We start from the raw sequence: 16,802 nt of genomic DNA, 5'->3' as shown, positions 1-16,802 counted from the left end.
GAAAGTCCCCATCCCACCCTCTTCTGACATTACTGCCTCCTGTGCCTTTTCCTTTTCTGTTCAAGGCTGCCATTCTCTCTTCACTTCCACATAACCTTGGGCTTGCTGGTGTCAAGGATGCCAGGGTGGTTCCTCTCTGCACTGGCCTTAAAGACATTGTAGTTTTCTCCACTGCCTTCCTCTCCTTTTAAAAAATACCTTTCCTTAGAGATAGTAAATGATGGAGCTTCCTCATGGTAAAATATCAGGTAGTCGTTAGAGCACCTGGAACCACGGAGGACGGGAGGGAGGGGAGGCGGGGCAGGGGAGGCGGGATTTTTACCTTGGAAATGAAAGTGAAGCCAAAATCCTGGTTGTGGGCCATATGGCTGTGATTACGGCCATAACCGTGACAGCTGTAAGGGCAAATGTGAAAACAACATCTGCTCTCGGATTGGGACGCCACTGATGTCACAGTGCTGCTTTCACTGTGTTTGGTTTTACGATTTTTTACACAAATGGGGTTTTTCTTTGCTGCTTCACCAGATAGTGGGGGGGTTCTGGGAAGGGAGGGCGGAGACCCCGGGTCAGGGGCAGAGCTTTGATTGCGTTACCTTTCACCCCAGTCGTAACTCTCCTTGGGAGTAGACTTCAGCAGCTGTTTCCTGTAAAGAGGCACAAAAGGTGACTGGGGCCAGCTTGGACCTTTCTTGGGGAGGAAGGCACACTGCCCACAGAGAGGTGTTCTCTCGGGGGGCAGTAGAGGACCACATCAGAAGGAGAGTGAGAAGCCCGCTCTCCCGGGTTGGGGGTCAGTTGGGGAGGAAGGGAAAGTTCCAGGGTGAGGAGGGAGTGGAGCTGACTGCAAGGGCGCTGCCGAGCTGGCCTGGTGTGTTGGGCCCGGACGGGACCTGGACACAGTTTCCTTCTTAAAGGGCCACTCGGGTCACCTCGCTCACGTCTCAGTGATGGGAGGTCCGTGGGGCGGGCTTCGATTTCTCTGTGTGATACACAGAGGTGCACTGAACCCCGTGTCCCTAAGACAGACGCCCTACGCCGGGCAACGACAGCCCTGGCTCAGAGCCCCGACAGTTCTCGGCTTTATGATTGCAGAACCAGTGCTGTGGGGCATATGGCCCTGAAGACTGGGACCTCAACGTCTACTTCAACTGCAGTGGCGCCAGCTACAGCCGTGAGAAGTGTGGGGTGCCCTTCTCCTGCTGTGTGCCCGACCCCGCGGTGAGTCTGCCCGAGCGTGGACGGTCCCTCTGGAGCGGAGCAGATCCTGCCTCCCTGAGGGTTCTGGCTTCTTCTCTTCTGCGGATGGATTGAGTGCCCGGCTCCCCCTCCACTCGCCTCAGGGCTCTTGCAGCTCTGAAATCCTATACCTATAAATTCCATGAGTGTTTTTGCATGGCCCACCCTGGCTCTGGTGTGCTGGGTGAAGCAGGCAAAAAACAGTGGTCCCCCTCCCGTGAGGGGCTCTCACTCAGGGGCACCTGGACAAGATGCTGTGAATATAATGAGCCCTGGTCTCCTTTCTCTGGAGAAAACAAACGCTCAGTCCTCAGAAGCCCGGGGCAGTGGGGTACATCGCCATCTGGGGGTGGTACAGAATTCTTTCACTGTTCTTTCTTCTTCACCTGTCTTCATCCCCAGTCCACAGACCACATCCTTGGGTTCCAGAAACTGAGCTCTTGGGTGCCCCCCCCCCCCCCCCCCCCGTTTTTTGGCCACGCTGCATGGCTTATGGGATCTTAGTTCCCTGACCAGGGATTGAACCCGGCGCCACAGCAGTGAAAGCGCCGAGTCCTAACCAGTGGACTGTCAGGGAATTCCCTTGGGTGCCCTTGAAGGAGCACTGAATGTTTGCCCAAACCTAGCCTGAGTAGAAGGGAGCCCCTACGGCCGTCAGTACCGTCACACTGCCTGGTGCTGGGCCACGGGGCTCTGGGCGGGTTCCCCAGCCCGGGAGGGACTCAGGTCTGCAGAGGCTGCACAGCGGTGTCTGACATCTCCACCGTGACGGTGAAATCTTTAGCAAGTGTAGCTTTTCCCTTCTAGCTCAGGGATTGGCAGACTACGACCCCTGCACCAGATCTGGCCTGCTGTCTGTTTTTGGATGACTTGTGAGCCATGAATGGTTTCAGCCGTTTTTAAGTGGTTGAAAATAAATCAAAAGAAGGATAATATTTTGTGACCTGTGAAAATCATGAAATTCAAACTTCAGTGTCCATAAATAAAGTTTTATTGAAATACAGCCGTACCTGTTCATTTACATATTGTCAATGGCCGCGTTCATGCTACAACAGCAGAGTTGAATAGTAGCTACGTAGGTGGGTTTGAAATATTTACTATCTCGCCCTTCACACAAAAAGTTTGCCAACCTCTGTCCTAGCATGGAAGGTTAGTTGGCAGCATGATGGAAGGTCATGAGCTGTAATGGAATTGGTGCAGGTGTTTGCTGATGTTTGGTTGTGACTTTTCTAGAGCTTTCTACCACCGGCTTCTGGAGCACAAAAATGACTAATCTTTCTGCTTTTCTTACAGCAAAAAGTTGTGAACACACAGTGTGGCTATGATGTCAGGACTCAGGTGAGAGCCCCCATGCATATGACTTTGAATTCTTCAGGTTTATTCTCTAGGGTCCAACTTCCCGATTTAGCACAAGTGCAAATTGGAGTGGGAAAGCCAGGGGAGACTAAGCTCAGAGGTGCCACATAAGCTGGGAACTAGGCGAGCAGGAGCACACGGCCACGCACACGCCTTCCCTGAGCCGCTGGCAAGATAAGATTCACGGGAACAGTAATGGGTGTGATTTCAAGCTCTGTGAACCACAGTCACAAAATCTAGCAGTTGCTACATTAGTGGAAAGAAGATGGATGAGAGTTTGGGGGAACAAAGACGACATGTTTAAGAGGCCCTTGGAGTCCCAGGAGGTGTCTGTTATGTAGGGGTTCAGGATGGAGTTGCAGGAGGCACATGGCTTGGTCCAGCTGCCATTATGGAGGCCATGCTGACAGGGAGGGAGACAGGCTCAGGGCAGGAGCAGGGCTCAGTCCTCTAAGGGCTTCCTCAGGCCGCAGGGAGTGTGCGCTTGGAAGTGAAGAGGCGAGGGCCCACCCCAGTCCTTGCTCTGGTGGCCTCTGGTGATGTGAATGACAGCTGTTCTGAAGGAGAGGGATCTCGGGGAAACTGCAGACACCCCGCTGTTGGCCGTGGACACTAGGGATGTGACCCTCCAGTCTGGGAAACCTCAATTCCCTCTGCAGTGAGCTCCGCTTCATAGCGATGGGCCTATGTCAGCATCAGCTTCTTTAGTGACCGATTTCCTCGCCACTTGTATCAGTTGCTAGGGCTGCTGTAACAAAAGTACCCAGGCCGTGTGGTTAAAATAACAGAGATTTAATTTTCTCATAGTTCTGGAGGTTAGAAGTCTGAGGTCAAGGTGTCAGCAGTGTTGGTCCCTTCTGAGGCCCCTCTCCTTGGCTTGGATGGTGCCTCCTCCTCCCTGTGTCCTCACATGGGCTTCCCTCTGTGTCTGTCTGTGTCCTAATCTCTTCTCACGAGGACATCAGTCATATTGGATTAGGGCCAACTCCAATGACCTCATTGTAATTCATTTACCTCTTTAAACAGCCTCTCTCCAAATACAGTCACATTCTGAGGTCTTGGGGGTTAAGACTTCAACATAGGAGTTTTAGGGGGACATAATTCAGCCCCTAACACTGCTAACGAATGAATGTTCCGTCAGTGTTTCACGGGTGAGGCTGATAGGGGAGGGCGGCCGGGGCTGACTGCTGTGCTCGGGGTGGGTGGGGACACGGTGTCTGCCGAGGCCACGTCCCTGTGTGCTGCCTGAGCCTTCACTAGGGTCGGCTTCAGCCTGCTCCTGCTGGCTCTGCTTCTTGGAGCCAGGCTCACCTGGGCTCGGGGGCACACTCTGAGAAGCCATTGTCCCTTCCCTCTCCTGACTCAGAAGACGCTGAACCCTCTTTCCCCAGCTTCTCTCTTTAAGGCACATTTTCCTTCCCCAAGCCCTCATCCCCCTCCCCTTTCTCCAGACATGGGCTGCGGAGGTGTGTTGAAAAAGTTGACCTTGAAATCTTTGGAGGCCCTAAGAGAAAGGGGTTAAAGATCACAGCCAGGGAGCCTTTGCTTAGACAGGTTATAAAACGCGAACTGCCCGGGGAGGGGCAGAGACCGAGGCAAATAGACGTGTTTCTCCTGGAGAGTTCTGTCTGTCCGTCTGTCGTCGGCACCAGCCTCCCAGATCCCTCATTCCCCCCCGAGCTTTGAGTTTTGCTCTGCCCCTGGCGGGAGCCCTCTGGGAATCCAGGGTGGGGACGGCCTGCATGTCTTGGACTCAGGCCGCTGTCCTGTTTCCCTGCAGCTGAAGAGCAAATGGGACGAGTCCATCTTCACGAAAGGCTGCATCCAGGCGCTGGAGGGGTGGCTCCCACGGAACATTTACATCGTGGCCGGCGTCTTCATTGCTATCTCACTGCTGCAGGTTTGCTCCCGCTGCCCTTCGTGGCTTCCTCTCCCCTTGTGGCCGCACCTGTTCCCTTGAGCCAGATTTTACACTCTGGGAAAGATGCTGGTGGCCGAGGGCGCGTGAGGCCCGGGGTGAGTAGGCTGGTTAGTGTCTCCCGGGAGAAGAACTGATGGGAGGAAGTCAAGAATTCAGTGAATCAGAAAAACCAGGAGTTTTTTCCAGTGTTGCCCAGGGCTGGGAGGAGAAGCCGGCAGCCCCCCAGGCAGCCTCGGAGGCAGCTGAGGCTGCTGCTCTGTGGAAAACCCACCATTTAGAAAATGTTCGGCTCTGACCTTGCCTTGAAGAGGGTGACTGGGGTGGACTCGGGGTCACCAGCCACCCACGCACCTTTTTCCTCCTTCACTCAGTGGTTGACTGATCTCAAAGGAAGGCCGAGAGACAGAAGCATCTGGAAAAGGAAAGAAAAAAATTTACTTGCAAAGCAGGCAAGGATCTCTTACTTCAGAAGGCCTGGCCCATCTGAGATACCAACCACAAGAATGATTTAAAGTGGGGGTGAGGGGAGCAGAATTCCTCAGGTCACCAAGTTCACATTAGTCTGTTCCTGGTAGGAAGACATCAGCCTTCCCACATGATTATCCTGGTCACTGAGGTCGGGGTGTAGCTTCAGACATCAGCATGGCCCAAATCGGGGACAGTTTTGTTTTTATGGTGGAATCCAGGTTTACGGGAAACATTCGAGATTTGGTATTTGGGGAATCAGAACCAGTCAGGGTGACCCTGTCATTTTCCGGTTCACCCCGGGTACAAAGCGAGTCGTGGCCTGTGGTATGGGATGTGCGTGGTCATTTTGCAGGCAGGGCGGAGCGTCCGTTTTGCTTCTGTGGTGCCTGCTGTTTGCCCCTTCTAGGCTTTAGGGAAGGTCCCACTGTTTTTTACACAGCAAAGCAGACCCCGGGCTCATTTGTTTTGACTGTGGGTTGGTCTCGTTTGGCCACATGCCCAGTTGCTGCTCTCCGTCCTCAGCCTCTGCGGGTGGGTGTGGAGGTGATGGGCAGTGCGGGGTACCCTGCCCCACCTCACCCTCTGGGCCCCGATGGTGACGGCTGCTGCCTCTGCCGGCTTTGTTGTCAGATATTTGGCATCTTCCTGGCGAGGACCCTGATCTCGGACATTGAGGCAGTGAAGGCAGGCCACCACTTCTGAGGAGCCAGAGGTGGGCGAGCACAGCTGAGCCACGCCGTGGAGGCCGAAGCCCTTCACCGCCATCAACTTCATGTCCAGAGGGAGAGAAACGGACGCACCCAGCCCGAGCCAGCACCCCGCCTTCAGCATCCGCGTGACATGATCTCTCTGTTTCTGCTTGCTGGTGCTGGAGGCCAAGGGGCCCCCTCTCACCTGCACGGACTTGTGACCAGTAGCCCCGCTGGGGTCTGCCTGGAGTCAGAGGACATGTCTTTAAGTGGGGGAGGTGGCTCTGAGGGACAGACAGCTCTGGTGGCAGCACCCTGGCCTCCTCACCGCTCATGTCATTGGTGCTGGCCTAGGCGGCAGCCACACCTTCTGTGGCCCTCTGAGTGCCAGGGGGGCCCGCAGTGTCTGCACAGGTCGGGGTGTTGGCAGGATCCCCGGCCATGTCAAGTGAAGTAAGCCTGAGCCAGTGCGTGGGCTGGTGCCACGGGAGTGCCTCGTCCATTGTCCCCCGGCGTCCAGGGCGGAACTATCTCCAGCCTCAACAGCATTATGCCCTGAGGGCACGAGGGGGCAGTGGGCACGGCTCTCCTCCGGAGTCAGCTCTCCTTTTCCTGAAGTGTGTAAATAGTTTATTTATAGGGCAAGAATGTTCTCACACCACGTCTTCATTTCCTCTGGCATTCTCCTCTCAACAGCCTTATGCGGCGTCTGGGACTGACGCCATCCTTTTCAGTTCCCCTGAGTGTCTCACGAACCAACTCCAGCAGCTTCTCCGTATCACCCCTAGTAACCCAGCTGCACATACATGCTCCCCCTTCGTCTGTGCACCCCCAACATGCATACTCCCACTCCCCTCCCCACTTGGCCTCACTGTCTTCTGGTCTTGGTGCTACTGAAACTGTTACCCGGAACTTGAATCCTGACCCTCCCCCACTGCAAGGCCAGGGAGCCCCAGCCAGAGATGGCCAGCTAGACACCTTTGGCCAGGGCTCCTCTCCAGGCCACATGCTAAGGGCCGGCTGGCCGGCCTGGCGTTCGCCTCTCCCTGGAAAGAGAAGCCCCGTAGCCAGGCCCCTGGGCCGAGCCACGGACCCCAGCCTGCAGCTGCGTAGAGGCTCAGACGTTTCGTTGCTCACTTTCATGGTGACCTTCCACCCCCTGACGACGGCGATACCTGTGGTCACCGTGTCCACCCTTCCTGTCAGGGCTACTGGGGGCTTGCTGTTGGAAATGAAGTCTGTCTTATGTACTGAATCACCCCCCAGGCGTAGCTGGGGCGTTCGTGCATCTTTGGCTGGGCTACACTCTAACGCCTCTCTGGATCTTGTACCAGTTCTGTCCTCATCGTTCAGGTATGGAGTGCTACCTTCACATACTTGCCGAAGTGTACATGCTAATGTGGTATTTACTGGTGGGTGTTTGTTGATGATGTTGGTTTTGTTTAGTTTTTTTACAATTTTCTCTGTAGACTAGGGGAAGAAGAATGCTTGTGTTTTTAGGAAGTGTGATGCTTTTCTGTGACTGCCAAACTCTTTTATGGAATATATCTTTATATTAATGCTGTTGTTTTGATTGTTTTTGTTTTGGGTCATATCAAGATGGCATTAAGCATCTCAGTGGTAAACTCGGCTGCCGAGGGAAACAGTGGGATCGGGTGTGGGTAGGCATGACGGGAAGGTAGGTGGTTGGCACAATCTGAAATAAATTTCATCGGGTGATTTTTTTAGATTCTGTGTGCCACTTTCAATGATTCTTTGTGTGGCGGTTACACCTGGAACAAGCTGGCTTGTGGCTTAGTTATGCCCAGCTGGAAGCACAAGGTAGAACTTTGACTCCATAGGCCCGGAGGAAATGTTATTTTAGGTTATAACTGTACAGCCCCAGGCAGTAGGGTCCAGGCAAAAGAGCCTGGGGACACTGGGTTGGAATTTGGGCACTGCCACTGCATGAGCTGTGTGTCTTGGACCTGCTGGCCCATCTGTGGAGGAGGTTCGTGGCAGTGCCAGGTACATCTGACCCAGGCTGCCCTGGGGGAGTCGGTGGCCCCAGGCCCTCACCGCTGGTGTGTGGGCACCAACAGCTCCTGCTGTCCCATCTATTCACGTGGACCTGGTGGCTGGAGCCCTTGCAAGTGTCTTCACAGGTCACAGCCCAGTTCAGGGTGAAGTCTAGCTGTGACTTTTTCACAGTTTGGGTTTGTTTTCCAATTAGTTTACGAAACTTGCTGGCCGCTTTCAGCCATCTCATCTGACTCTGAGTTGGATGAGAACAGAAAAGTGCAGGGTAAGGGGTGCTCACGTGGCATCTCCAGCGCCCTGGGCTCCCTCCACGGAGCCACAGTGCAGCCCTCCCAGTCACTCCCTGCCCAGCCTACCCTGAGTCTCAAGCCACTCCCTGTCCTCTCAGACCGAGACAGAGGCCAGCCTGTGCCTCTGCACTTCCCCTCCTGGCCCCCCATACACTCTCGCTTTGAAGTTTCAGGGTCTTTGCTTATCCTTCCTGTGACCCTCCTGCCCACCTCCTCCGGGGGCTCCTGCACTGTTATCTTTCCCACCTGCTGTCCTCGCCCCATCCCACGTATCCGCATCCCAGAAAGCTTGCCTTGGCCCTCTTGCCCTCTTACCAGCCCACGCCCCACCACTGCTTTCCTTCCCAGGCGTCTGCTCGTCCGGGCTCTGTCCCCCTCCCACCACCACCCAGTACTCTCCTCACTTGACTGAAAGCCACACACCCCAATCACCGGCCTCCGTGCCTCTCTTGGCCTCTGCAGCACCTGACGCTCTGGACCACCCCATCCTCAAAGTCCTCTGCTGCCGCCAGGGCTCTCAGGTCTCCTCTCCCGCCCATCCTTGTCCCACCTTCAGCTGCACCTGCCAGGGCTCACCTGTCTCCCGGGGCTCCCGTGCCCCCAAGGCAGGGCTGTGAGCCGGGCAGGAAAGCCATCTGTGCCGGTGCATGAGACTGCGCTGGTCTTCTCCACGTGAATAACAATAAAAATTAATGGATCCAGAACTTCCTGGAACGTAGGAAGTACACAGAGCACCTAACAGTTAAAAACTGATTGTCACCAGAAGAGCTCGGGGAAGCCATTTTTATGCTCAAAAAATGAGGTAAGTTGCTGGTCAAGGATTTGGAAGAGCTGGGTTGAAAGTCTGGGAGCCTTGCCCCTGAACCTGCACCTGCAACTAAAATAGGAGGTTTGGTGCCTGCCAGCTTCTGATTGTGAACCTCTGCTTGGTGCCTGCTGAGCAAAACCAGCACCAAGGGCACGACTGAGAAGCATCAGTGTCCTGAGGATGATCCAGTTACTGGGCTCTGAGGCACGTTGACAAAACAAGCAGCTGGAGAAAGAGTGCGGATCCCCGTCTCTATACCTGGATTTGGGTGCCTGGTTTGGTTTGGGGGGCCTTTGGGAGAGCATGATGTCATCCCCAAGGAGCTCAGCCCCACCCTGTGCTGGAGGCCCTGGCTCTGAGCAGCAGCAAGCTCACTTCCTTGCGTGGCCAGAGCTGCCGTCCACCCAGCGAGCCTGCTGGGCGGTGAGGAATCGAGCATAGCTTTCTCTTCAGGAGATACTACTTGGGGGCTGCCACTGGGGCAGTCATGGGCGTGCCTGTGAGTGTAGGCCACTGCAATCTTAGGGACCCCAGGGGAGAGCTCCCCAGAAGAGGAGGCTGGGTGAGAGGCCAGCAGAGGAGGGAGGGACTCAGTCTCGGCAGTAGGGACCACCTGATCGCTTCCTGGCCGGCAAGCTCAGAGTGTGAACTGCAGAGGCACAGAGAAAGGGGAGGGGCTATTGCCGTGGTCCCAGCGCCCAGGGCATCCTCCTGCCCAGGTGTCAGGAGCTCAGCCCTGTCACCTTGTGGTCCAATGCCCTCAGCTGTCCCCGGTGAGTGTGGTGGCTGTATGACCTGCATGGGTGGGCGCTTTCTAGCTCTAGGGTCATGTGAGGTGTCTGGCCACAGGGTTTGTAGGATATCGGCCTCCAAACTGTGGTAACCTGTCCCCAGGGATGAATCTTGGTACAGGTGCTTCCACGTGCTTGTCTGTCATCCAAGAGAATGCCTCCCAGCCTTCCAGGGCAGACTGGGCCTCCTGCAGTTCCTTTCTCCTTCATCTGGGTGCTCTCTCCAAAAATCCAGAGAATTATACAACTTCAGGTCCTTTTTAGCTCCTTGTAAACTCAGTAAGACCTGGCTTTTCCTCCTCAAAGACTACAGTAAAGGTAGATTCATTCTCAAAAATGCTTTTGGGGTCTCCAGGGCACCTCAGGAAAACCTGACGTGGGCACTATAGAATGGCAATGGCAGTATAACTTTGGGAGGGAGAAAGTTAAGGCTACATTCAAATGGATACTGTTCTGGTGTACTTACCAATTTTAGAGACTCCAGGTTTATAAAAGGAGGAAGTCTGTATGCCTTATAAAGGTCTGGAAGAGTTATTTCTTCACTCTGCTTTCTTCCCATGCTCTGCATCTTGTACGTCAGCAGGGGCTTCAAAACCATGGCTTAATAACTACCAAACTAAATTATCCCCTTGGACTGTAATTTTATTACCTCAAACAGCTTTTAAACTAATCTGTTTTTTTCAGTATAAGTAGAAGCAATCCAAGCAGAGTGTAAAAAGTATGTGTCCTGTTTTCCAGAGGCATCCACTATTAAGTATCCTCCTAGGAAACGTCCATGCATATTCAAATGAGAATTTTCCACCCAAATGAGAATTGTGTTTTACAATGAGTTTTACTCGGTGTATCTCAGAAATATTTCTCTGTGGCCGCATACGCATCCACAGTGTGTTTTCACAGTCCACTGCAGGACCGCCATGAGTGAATGAACCTTGCTCTGGAACGGGGATTATGTTTACAGTCACAGGTAACAGAAAACCCAATTGAAACTGGCCTAAACAATGAAGGGAGGCTTTTGGCTCCTGAACCTGGAAAGTCCAGAGGTGGGGTGACTTTAAGGGTTTGATCCGAGTGACTCAGTGATGCCAGCGCCGAGGATCCGGTTTCCTTTCCCCTGTCTGCTCTGCCTGTCACAGTGTTCCCATCACCCAAGGCAGAGGGAGGCAAGACCCCACCACGGACCACCTTGAGCCTCTGGTGAGGACGGCATGGTGGTCCCATTGAGGGAAGCCCCCCCCCCCCCGCCCCATCCCCCTGTGCTTGTCCATCCCACTGAAACCACGTGGTGGGGAAACCAGGCTCCTATGGGAGGAGATGGACATGGGGAAGGCTGCCAACCACCTCCCATTAACTCCTGTGGGTGGACGTTTCAGTTACGGGGTGTTTTGCTCTTACAAGGGCTTATGAGAACCCCACAGTATTTTGTTATTAGAATTACTTCCTAGAAGGTTTTATAAGAAAAACATGTTTTTAAACAAGTTCTCCAGGGAGGTGGGCTGGCTTCATAATGAGCGGCTACTCGGGGCTGGTGTGTGTGAGGGCGGCCTGAGCGCCAGGGATGTACGGGCTGTTTCTGGGCCAAGAGGGGTAGTTGGGAGGGAGGCGGTGACGTCTCCTCCAGTAGCCTGTGGGCCGCAACAGCACAGCTTCCATAGGGAGGCTCAGCAAGGTGGCCCTGCAGTCCGCCTTTGCCTTCGGAGATAGCTGGTCGTGTGGGAGAGCAGCGGTTTGGGTGGCATCCCTGTGTACGGATGAGGACATGCCCTGGAGATCCAGTGCCACCCCGAGGTTGCCAGGGAGGGAGCTGCAGAGCCCGGCAGACAAGCCTGCGATGGGGCTTTGGGGTACAGATGGCTCACTGCCTGCTTGCTGGAGAAGGGCAACACACTCCGGTGGGCTCTGCCTGCCCATGTGGCCACTTCCCCAGACAGGCAGCTACGTGCCAGAGGCAAAACTAGACAGTGAACCCAGGGTAAGTGGGGAAGGGAGAAGAGGGGGTCGTGGCCCTGTGGGGCTGCATTCCCAGGGAGACCGGGTGGGGTTGCGGTGTATCTGTTTCTTCTGTAGCACCAGGCATACTGCTTTGGATTAAGAATTAAGGCCTGTGCTGCAGTGGGAAGAGCACTGAGCCTGAGTTTGAGCTGGGACTCGGAAACAAACAAAAATCACGCGCACACACACACGCAAACCCGAAACACCTTAGTGCCTCAATTTTTTCTTTCATCTGTCAAGTGGAGATCATTTTATTTCTTTACTTCACAAAGTTTCTGGCAGCATTTGATGAGTTCGTGTAGATGAGAGCTTGGTAAACTTGGCAGGTGTTATCGACTCCGCAGCCACTACTACTCACTAGCCTTGTGGCCTTTAGCAAGTTACTTAACCTCTTTGAGTCTTTTTTTTTGTAAAATTGGGATTAAAAACACCCCAACACAGGGTTGTTTCAAGGATTAAATGAGATGAGGTGGGTAAAGCGTTTTGACATAGGTCTAGATTACTTAGTAGGTGCCCCCCAGAATTACTGCTAATGCAATTATTGAAGAAATTTTACCTGTAACTACCAGTCCTCACCAGGCTTAGCTGGCTGGGTTATGTGAAATACAGCTCAAGTTCCCAGCCAGACTGAAATGAAAAGACCCACTTCCCTGTCCTTTCAGGAACAAGGCTTAGCTCTGTGGGGAGCTCAGCAGGCATCTGGAGTCCAAGGTCTGTTTGTTTGCTTTCTGTGTCATGGGGGTGGGGAGGGGGGAGAAGGGGTTTCTTCTTGCCTGGGGTGTGGATCCTGCCAGAAATCAACACAGCCTAAGAAGTCGTTCCTGGAGCCCCCAGAGGAAGCAGAGTGGTCCCCACCTGTCAAGGGGGCCAGGCCATCTGCAGAGGCCGCCCGAGGGAGCCAGCAGAGGGCCACAGCCTGCCTTCAAGGGCTCCAGGAGGGATGATCTGGGGGAGAACAGGGGTTAGAGGAGCTTGGACGGGAAAGAAGAAAGGGCCGGAATAGATGCTCTGAAACCAGCAAGATGACATGTTTGGACAGGATGGGGAGGGTCTTGGCTGGGGAGACCCCATCTGGTCCCACTCATGGTAAGGACAACAGAGGCTCAGGGAAGTGCTGGGACCCACCCGAGGCCTCAGAGTGAGGGGCTGAGTCCAGGAGGTGGTCCGTGCATCTCCCACCTCTGACAAGTGAGGGTGTGCATCCCCGAAGCAGGGCAGCCTCAGCAGGACTGGAAGCGTGTGTGTGTGTGTGTGTGTGTGTGTGCGCGCAAGACATGTGCATGGAGCCCCGCTGTGCTAGCCCAGGCCCCCAGGAGAAAATCTTTGTGTCTAAGACCACGTGGGTTTTATTCAGAGCCCCAAGGTCAGGAAGGCAGCCAGTAAATAGTGCCTCAGTCACGACTCTGTCCTAAGGCAGCGTTAGCCCAGCAGTCTCACCTGCATGCTCCGCCTTGTGGCTGCACCTTCTGGGCCACGTCATCCCCTCTGTCCTCGCCCTCACTACCCAGCCATTTCAGCCTCGCTGTGCCTTTGCAGGGTGCCCTGGGTTGCAGGCCGTTTGTAGGTGATCCTTTGGGCCCAAGCAGTCATTCTCTGTCAGCTGGGGGTCGGGGAGAGGGTTGTGGGTTTTTTTAGCGTTAGATTTGTTCTTGTTTCGTTCTATTTTTAAAAATCAGCACAGCTGTGGTCCCATATGTGGAGAATTGGTCTCTGGGAGGGACTGAGCACCCTGTCCCTGGAGGTGTGCAAACCCAGGCTGGATGCCTCCTGTTGGGGGTGATATGGATGGGGCTGGGGTAGGGAGTTGTGCTGCATGGCGAATCTTCCCATCCCTGAGAGGGGCAGTGGTCCTTCCTGTGCCCTTGGTTAGAGATTATTTTTAAAAAACAACAACAACAAAACCCGACATCACTCATCTAAATGTTACATATGCATATGTCAAAGATTTTATATAACCCATTAATTAAGTGATGGAACTGGTAAGATTAACAACCAGTTCAAAGGAGAAATCGCAGTAGACTGTAAATCTATATGGAGTAAAGGAATGTTGAGGCTTTGTTTGTTTGCTTGTTTTTTATAAATTTATTTATGTTATTTATTATTTTCGTCTGCGTTGGGGCTTCGTTGCTGCGCGCGAGCGGGGACTACTCTTCGTTGTGGTGTGCGGGCTTCTCATTGCAGTGGCTTCTCTTGTTGCGGAGCACGGGCTCTGAAGCACAGGCTTCAGTAGTTGTGGCGCATGGGCTTAGCTGCTCCGCGGCATGTGGGATCTTCCCGGACCAGGGTTCGAACCCTTGTCCCCTGCATTGGCAGGCGGATTCTTAACCACTGCGCCACCAGGGAAGCCCTAGACTGGCTTTTTTTTTTTTTCAGAGGGAAAGGGTCAATGGGGCCTCGTTCAAATACACAATATGCGTGTCCATAGACAAGAAGTATTTTGCATTAATTCCACAACTTAGCTGTAAAACAGCTCAAAGGCAACTGGAAGGCTGTGCTCTAAACCATGCAGTTTTCCACTGGAGACACCCATGCTTTCTTGCTTATTCCAAATTTCCTTCTACCTCTTGTCTGTCTGGCAGAGTTCACTTTATTATTTTTTTAAGAGATCTTTATTGGAGTATAATTGCTTCACAATACTGTGTTAGTTTCTGCCTGGCAGAGTTCACTTTTAAAAATAGGACCCAGGCAGGGAATCTAAAGGAGCCAATTTCTCACTGTGAAAAGTGAATCCCAGGGGTTAGGGTGTCTCCTCCGTAAGGGTCAGCCACTGTGAGAGGTTTCCCGGGGGCACTGGCTGCCCTCTCAGTAGGGGCTGGGTGGCTCAGGTGGTCTGCTGCCCAGAGAGCCCAATGTCAGCAAAGCCGCTTTAGACCCATGTCCCCGTCCGCTCCTGCAGACACGTTGAACTTGTCTTCTGTTCCTCCAACCCTAAATCCCAACCACACCCGGCCTGCTCCTCCCCGTCTCACCCATCTCAGCTGAGGGGACCACCATCCACCCAGGGGCCAAATCCAGGAGTGTGGGTATCACCTGGGCTCTGAGGATGAAATCGGCTCCTCCACAGTCAACAGAACATCTGGTCACCTCTTCTAAAGGTTAAACCTCTCATGTGCATTCGAATAACTGCATTTTGAAGTGAGCTTACCTCCCCTCTCTGCAGATCTCAAAACCATTCTTGGAAGCTGCAGGGGCTGGGGGTCTTTGTAGGATTCTCATATAAAAATGAATCTGTAATGATGTTCTAAGAAACTAGGGTGTGAGGCCCAGCCCCCAGCTGGTGAACTCCCCTCCTTCCTCCCTGCAACACAATTCTTACACCCGGCAAAGGTGCATTTAAAGTTTTCGATTGTGTTTTTTTTTTTTTTTTCCTACACCCCCCCCCCACCACTTCCTCCACCCCAAGGCTGTACCAGGATAGGTGTCAGCCACTGGCCTTGGAGGCAGCAATACAGGTGAGGCTGGAATGGGCTCATCTAGGACCCACATTTGTTCCTGCTGTTCCAAGTATCTGCTACTGAAGTGCGACAGTCAGACAGCCTCATAAAAAACCTACCGTGGGCAACACTGCTGGACACGAGAGGAAACTGGACTTGCCTGGTGCCACACAGCTGGTGAGGGGCAGAGCTGGGTTTACAGCCCAGGATGTCTAGTCCAAGGACTGTTCTCTCTCCCTCTGAGGATACTCACTCAAAAGACACAATCAGTGAGCACAGAAGCGGGCAGGTGTGTGGAGGGGACATTCACTGAGGTGGCACAGTGTGAAGGCAGCACAGTGCTAGTGAGAGAGCCAGGAACCTGGGACTGTTTCCTCTGTAAAGTGAGGATAGTGATTCTTACACTGCAGCTTGGTTAATAGTGCAGTGGTTCTCAATGTGTGGCTCCCTGGACCAGCAGCCACTGTGTCACCTGGGAACTTGTTAAACATGCAGATTCTGTGGTCCCACTCCGGGCCCGTGGAATCAAAAACTCAGGAAGGGAGCTCAGCAATCTCTGTTTGAACCAGCCCTTTGATGATCTGAATGCAAGCTCAAGTTAGAGGACCATTGCATTAGAGTCAGGATAGACTAGCCATTACAGCAAATGTCCCCTAAACTTTGATGGCTTTGAAAAATAAATGTTTTTTGCTTACATCACAGTCTCCGGTGGAAGGCAGAGGGGCTGGGTTGGCAAACACTCTGCACAGTCTTTCAGGGACCCAGACTCCCTCCATTTTGTGACTCCACCCTCTGATAGGTCTTTGAAGTCTCTAGTCTAGTCATCTGGTGGCTGGGGAAGAGGGTGAAGATGCCGGGAGGGAGAATCTTAGGAAAGAGGCCTGGATGGCTTGCACATCACTTGTGCTCACGTTCTATCGGCCAGAACTCAGAAGCCACGTCACACTACCAGGGCTGGAAAAGGTCTCGCTGTGTGTCCAGGAAGAAGAGGCGAGGCCAGGTATCGGAGGACACCAGTGGTCTGTGCCCCGAGACCCACAGCTTAGGGAAGTGAGGACTGGGGCTGGAGTCCCCCTTTGCAGGGACCTGAGGGCCCAGGCTGTGGTGGGCTGTTTCCCTATCTCACAGCCTCCACTCAGCCTTCTAGCTGCTCCCAAGAGCAGTATGAAGGCGGAGGGCACCTCATCAAGCTGGGTGGGTGTGTGGGATCCCGCGGGGCTAGAGATGTGGTCTGTGAGCAGATGAGGGGGCAGACGGCACACGAACTCCTGTCTGTGCCCTCCAGGTGTGACCACTGGGGAGGTAAGGCACCGCTGCATGGCCCCAGAAGGACTGTCCAGCTCAGAACAAGAGTCCACGGGGTGGGAGTGGAGGATGGGAGGGCAGGAACCTGTTAGGGCTCAGTAAGACTTGGGTTTAAGTCCTGGAGCATTAGCAGCTGTTTGACCTTGACAATAAAATTGACCTTGGGATAATAAAATTGCCTGCTTCATAATCTTGTTCTGAGAATTAAGTAAGCTAGGAGAAGAAAGCCCTTGGCACAGTGCCTGCTGCCTCACGGTGGGTGTGTAGGAAATATTAGCAGTAATCTCTGGTTGCTCTTCTGAGGAGGGCCTGGGGATGGGGGGCCCAGGGCTCACTGGAGTTCTCAGCTGCTTACAGGGCAAGGGCACTGCTTCTCCTCTCTACCGGGCAGGACAGCCTTAGAACCTGCTGGGGCTGGGCCTGTGGTCTGGAGGTGACTCTGCAGCTGAGAGGGGCAGCAGGCAGGGCTGGCCGACTCTGTGGTCTTTAGTAGGTG

At 53.7% G+C, this 16,802-nt stretch overlaps 1 protein-coding gene across 2 annotated transcripts in view; it reads left to right on the top strand.

Moving 5' to 3' along the window:
- Positions 1-7,397, top strand: part of TSPAN14 (tetraspanin 14) — a 55,847-nt gene extending 48,450 nt beyond the window's left edge. The window contains exons 6-10 of one of the 2 annotated variants that reach the window (XM_059900240.1): positions 1,093-1,218; positions 2,530-2,574; positions 4,373-4,492; positions 4,885-4,962; positions 5,612-7,397. In XM_059900240.1, coding sequence (XP_059756223.1) covers positions 1,093-1,218; positions 2,530-2,574; positions 4,373-4,492; positions 4,885-4,962; positions 5,612-5,683 — 441 coding nt within the window. In that variant the 3' untranslated portion in view covers positions 5,684-7,397. The remainder of the gene's footprint in view (positions 1-1,092; positions 1,219-2,529; positions 2,575-4,372; positions 4,493-4,884; positions 4,963-5,611) is intronic. The other variant, XM_059900241.1, reaches the window with a different exon arrangement.
- The last annotated feature ends 9,405 nt before the right edge of the window (positions 7,398-16,802 follow it).

Source organism: Balaenoptera ricei, chromosome 16 (assembly GCF_028023285.1).
Source record: "Balaenoptera ricei isolate mBalRic1 chromosome 16, mBalRic1.hap2, whole genome shotgun sequence".
NCBI lineage: Eukaryota > Metazoa > Chordata > Mammalia > Artiodactyla > Balaenopteridae > Balaenoptera > Balaenoptera ricei.
This window is presented reverse-complemented; position numbering and strand designations above follow the sequence as displayed.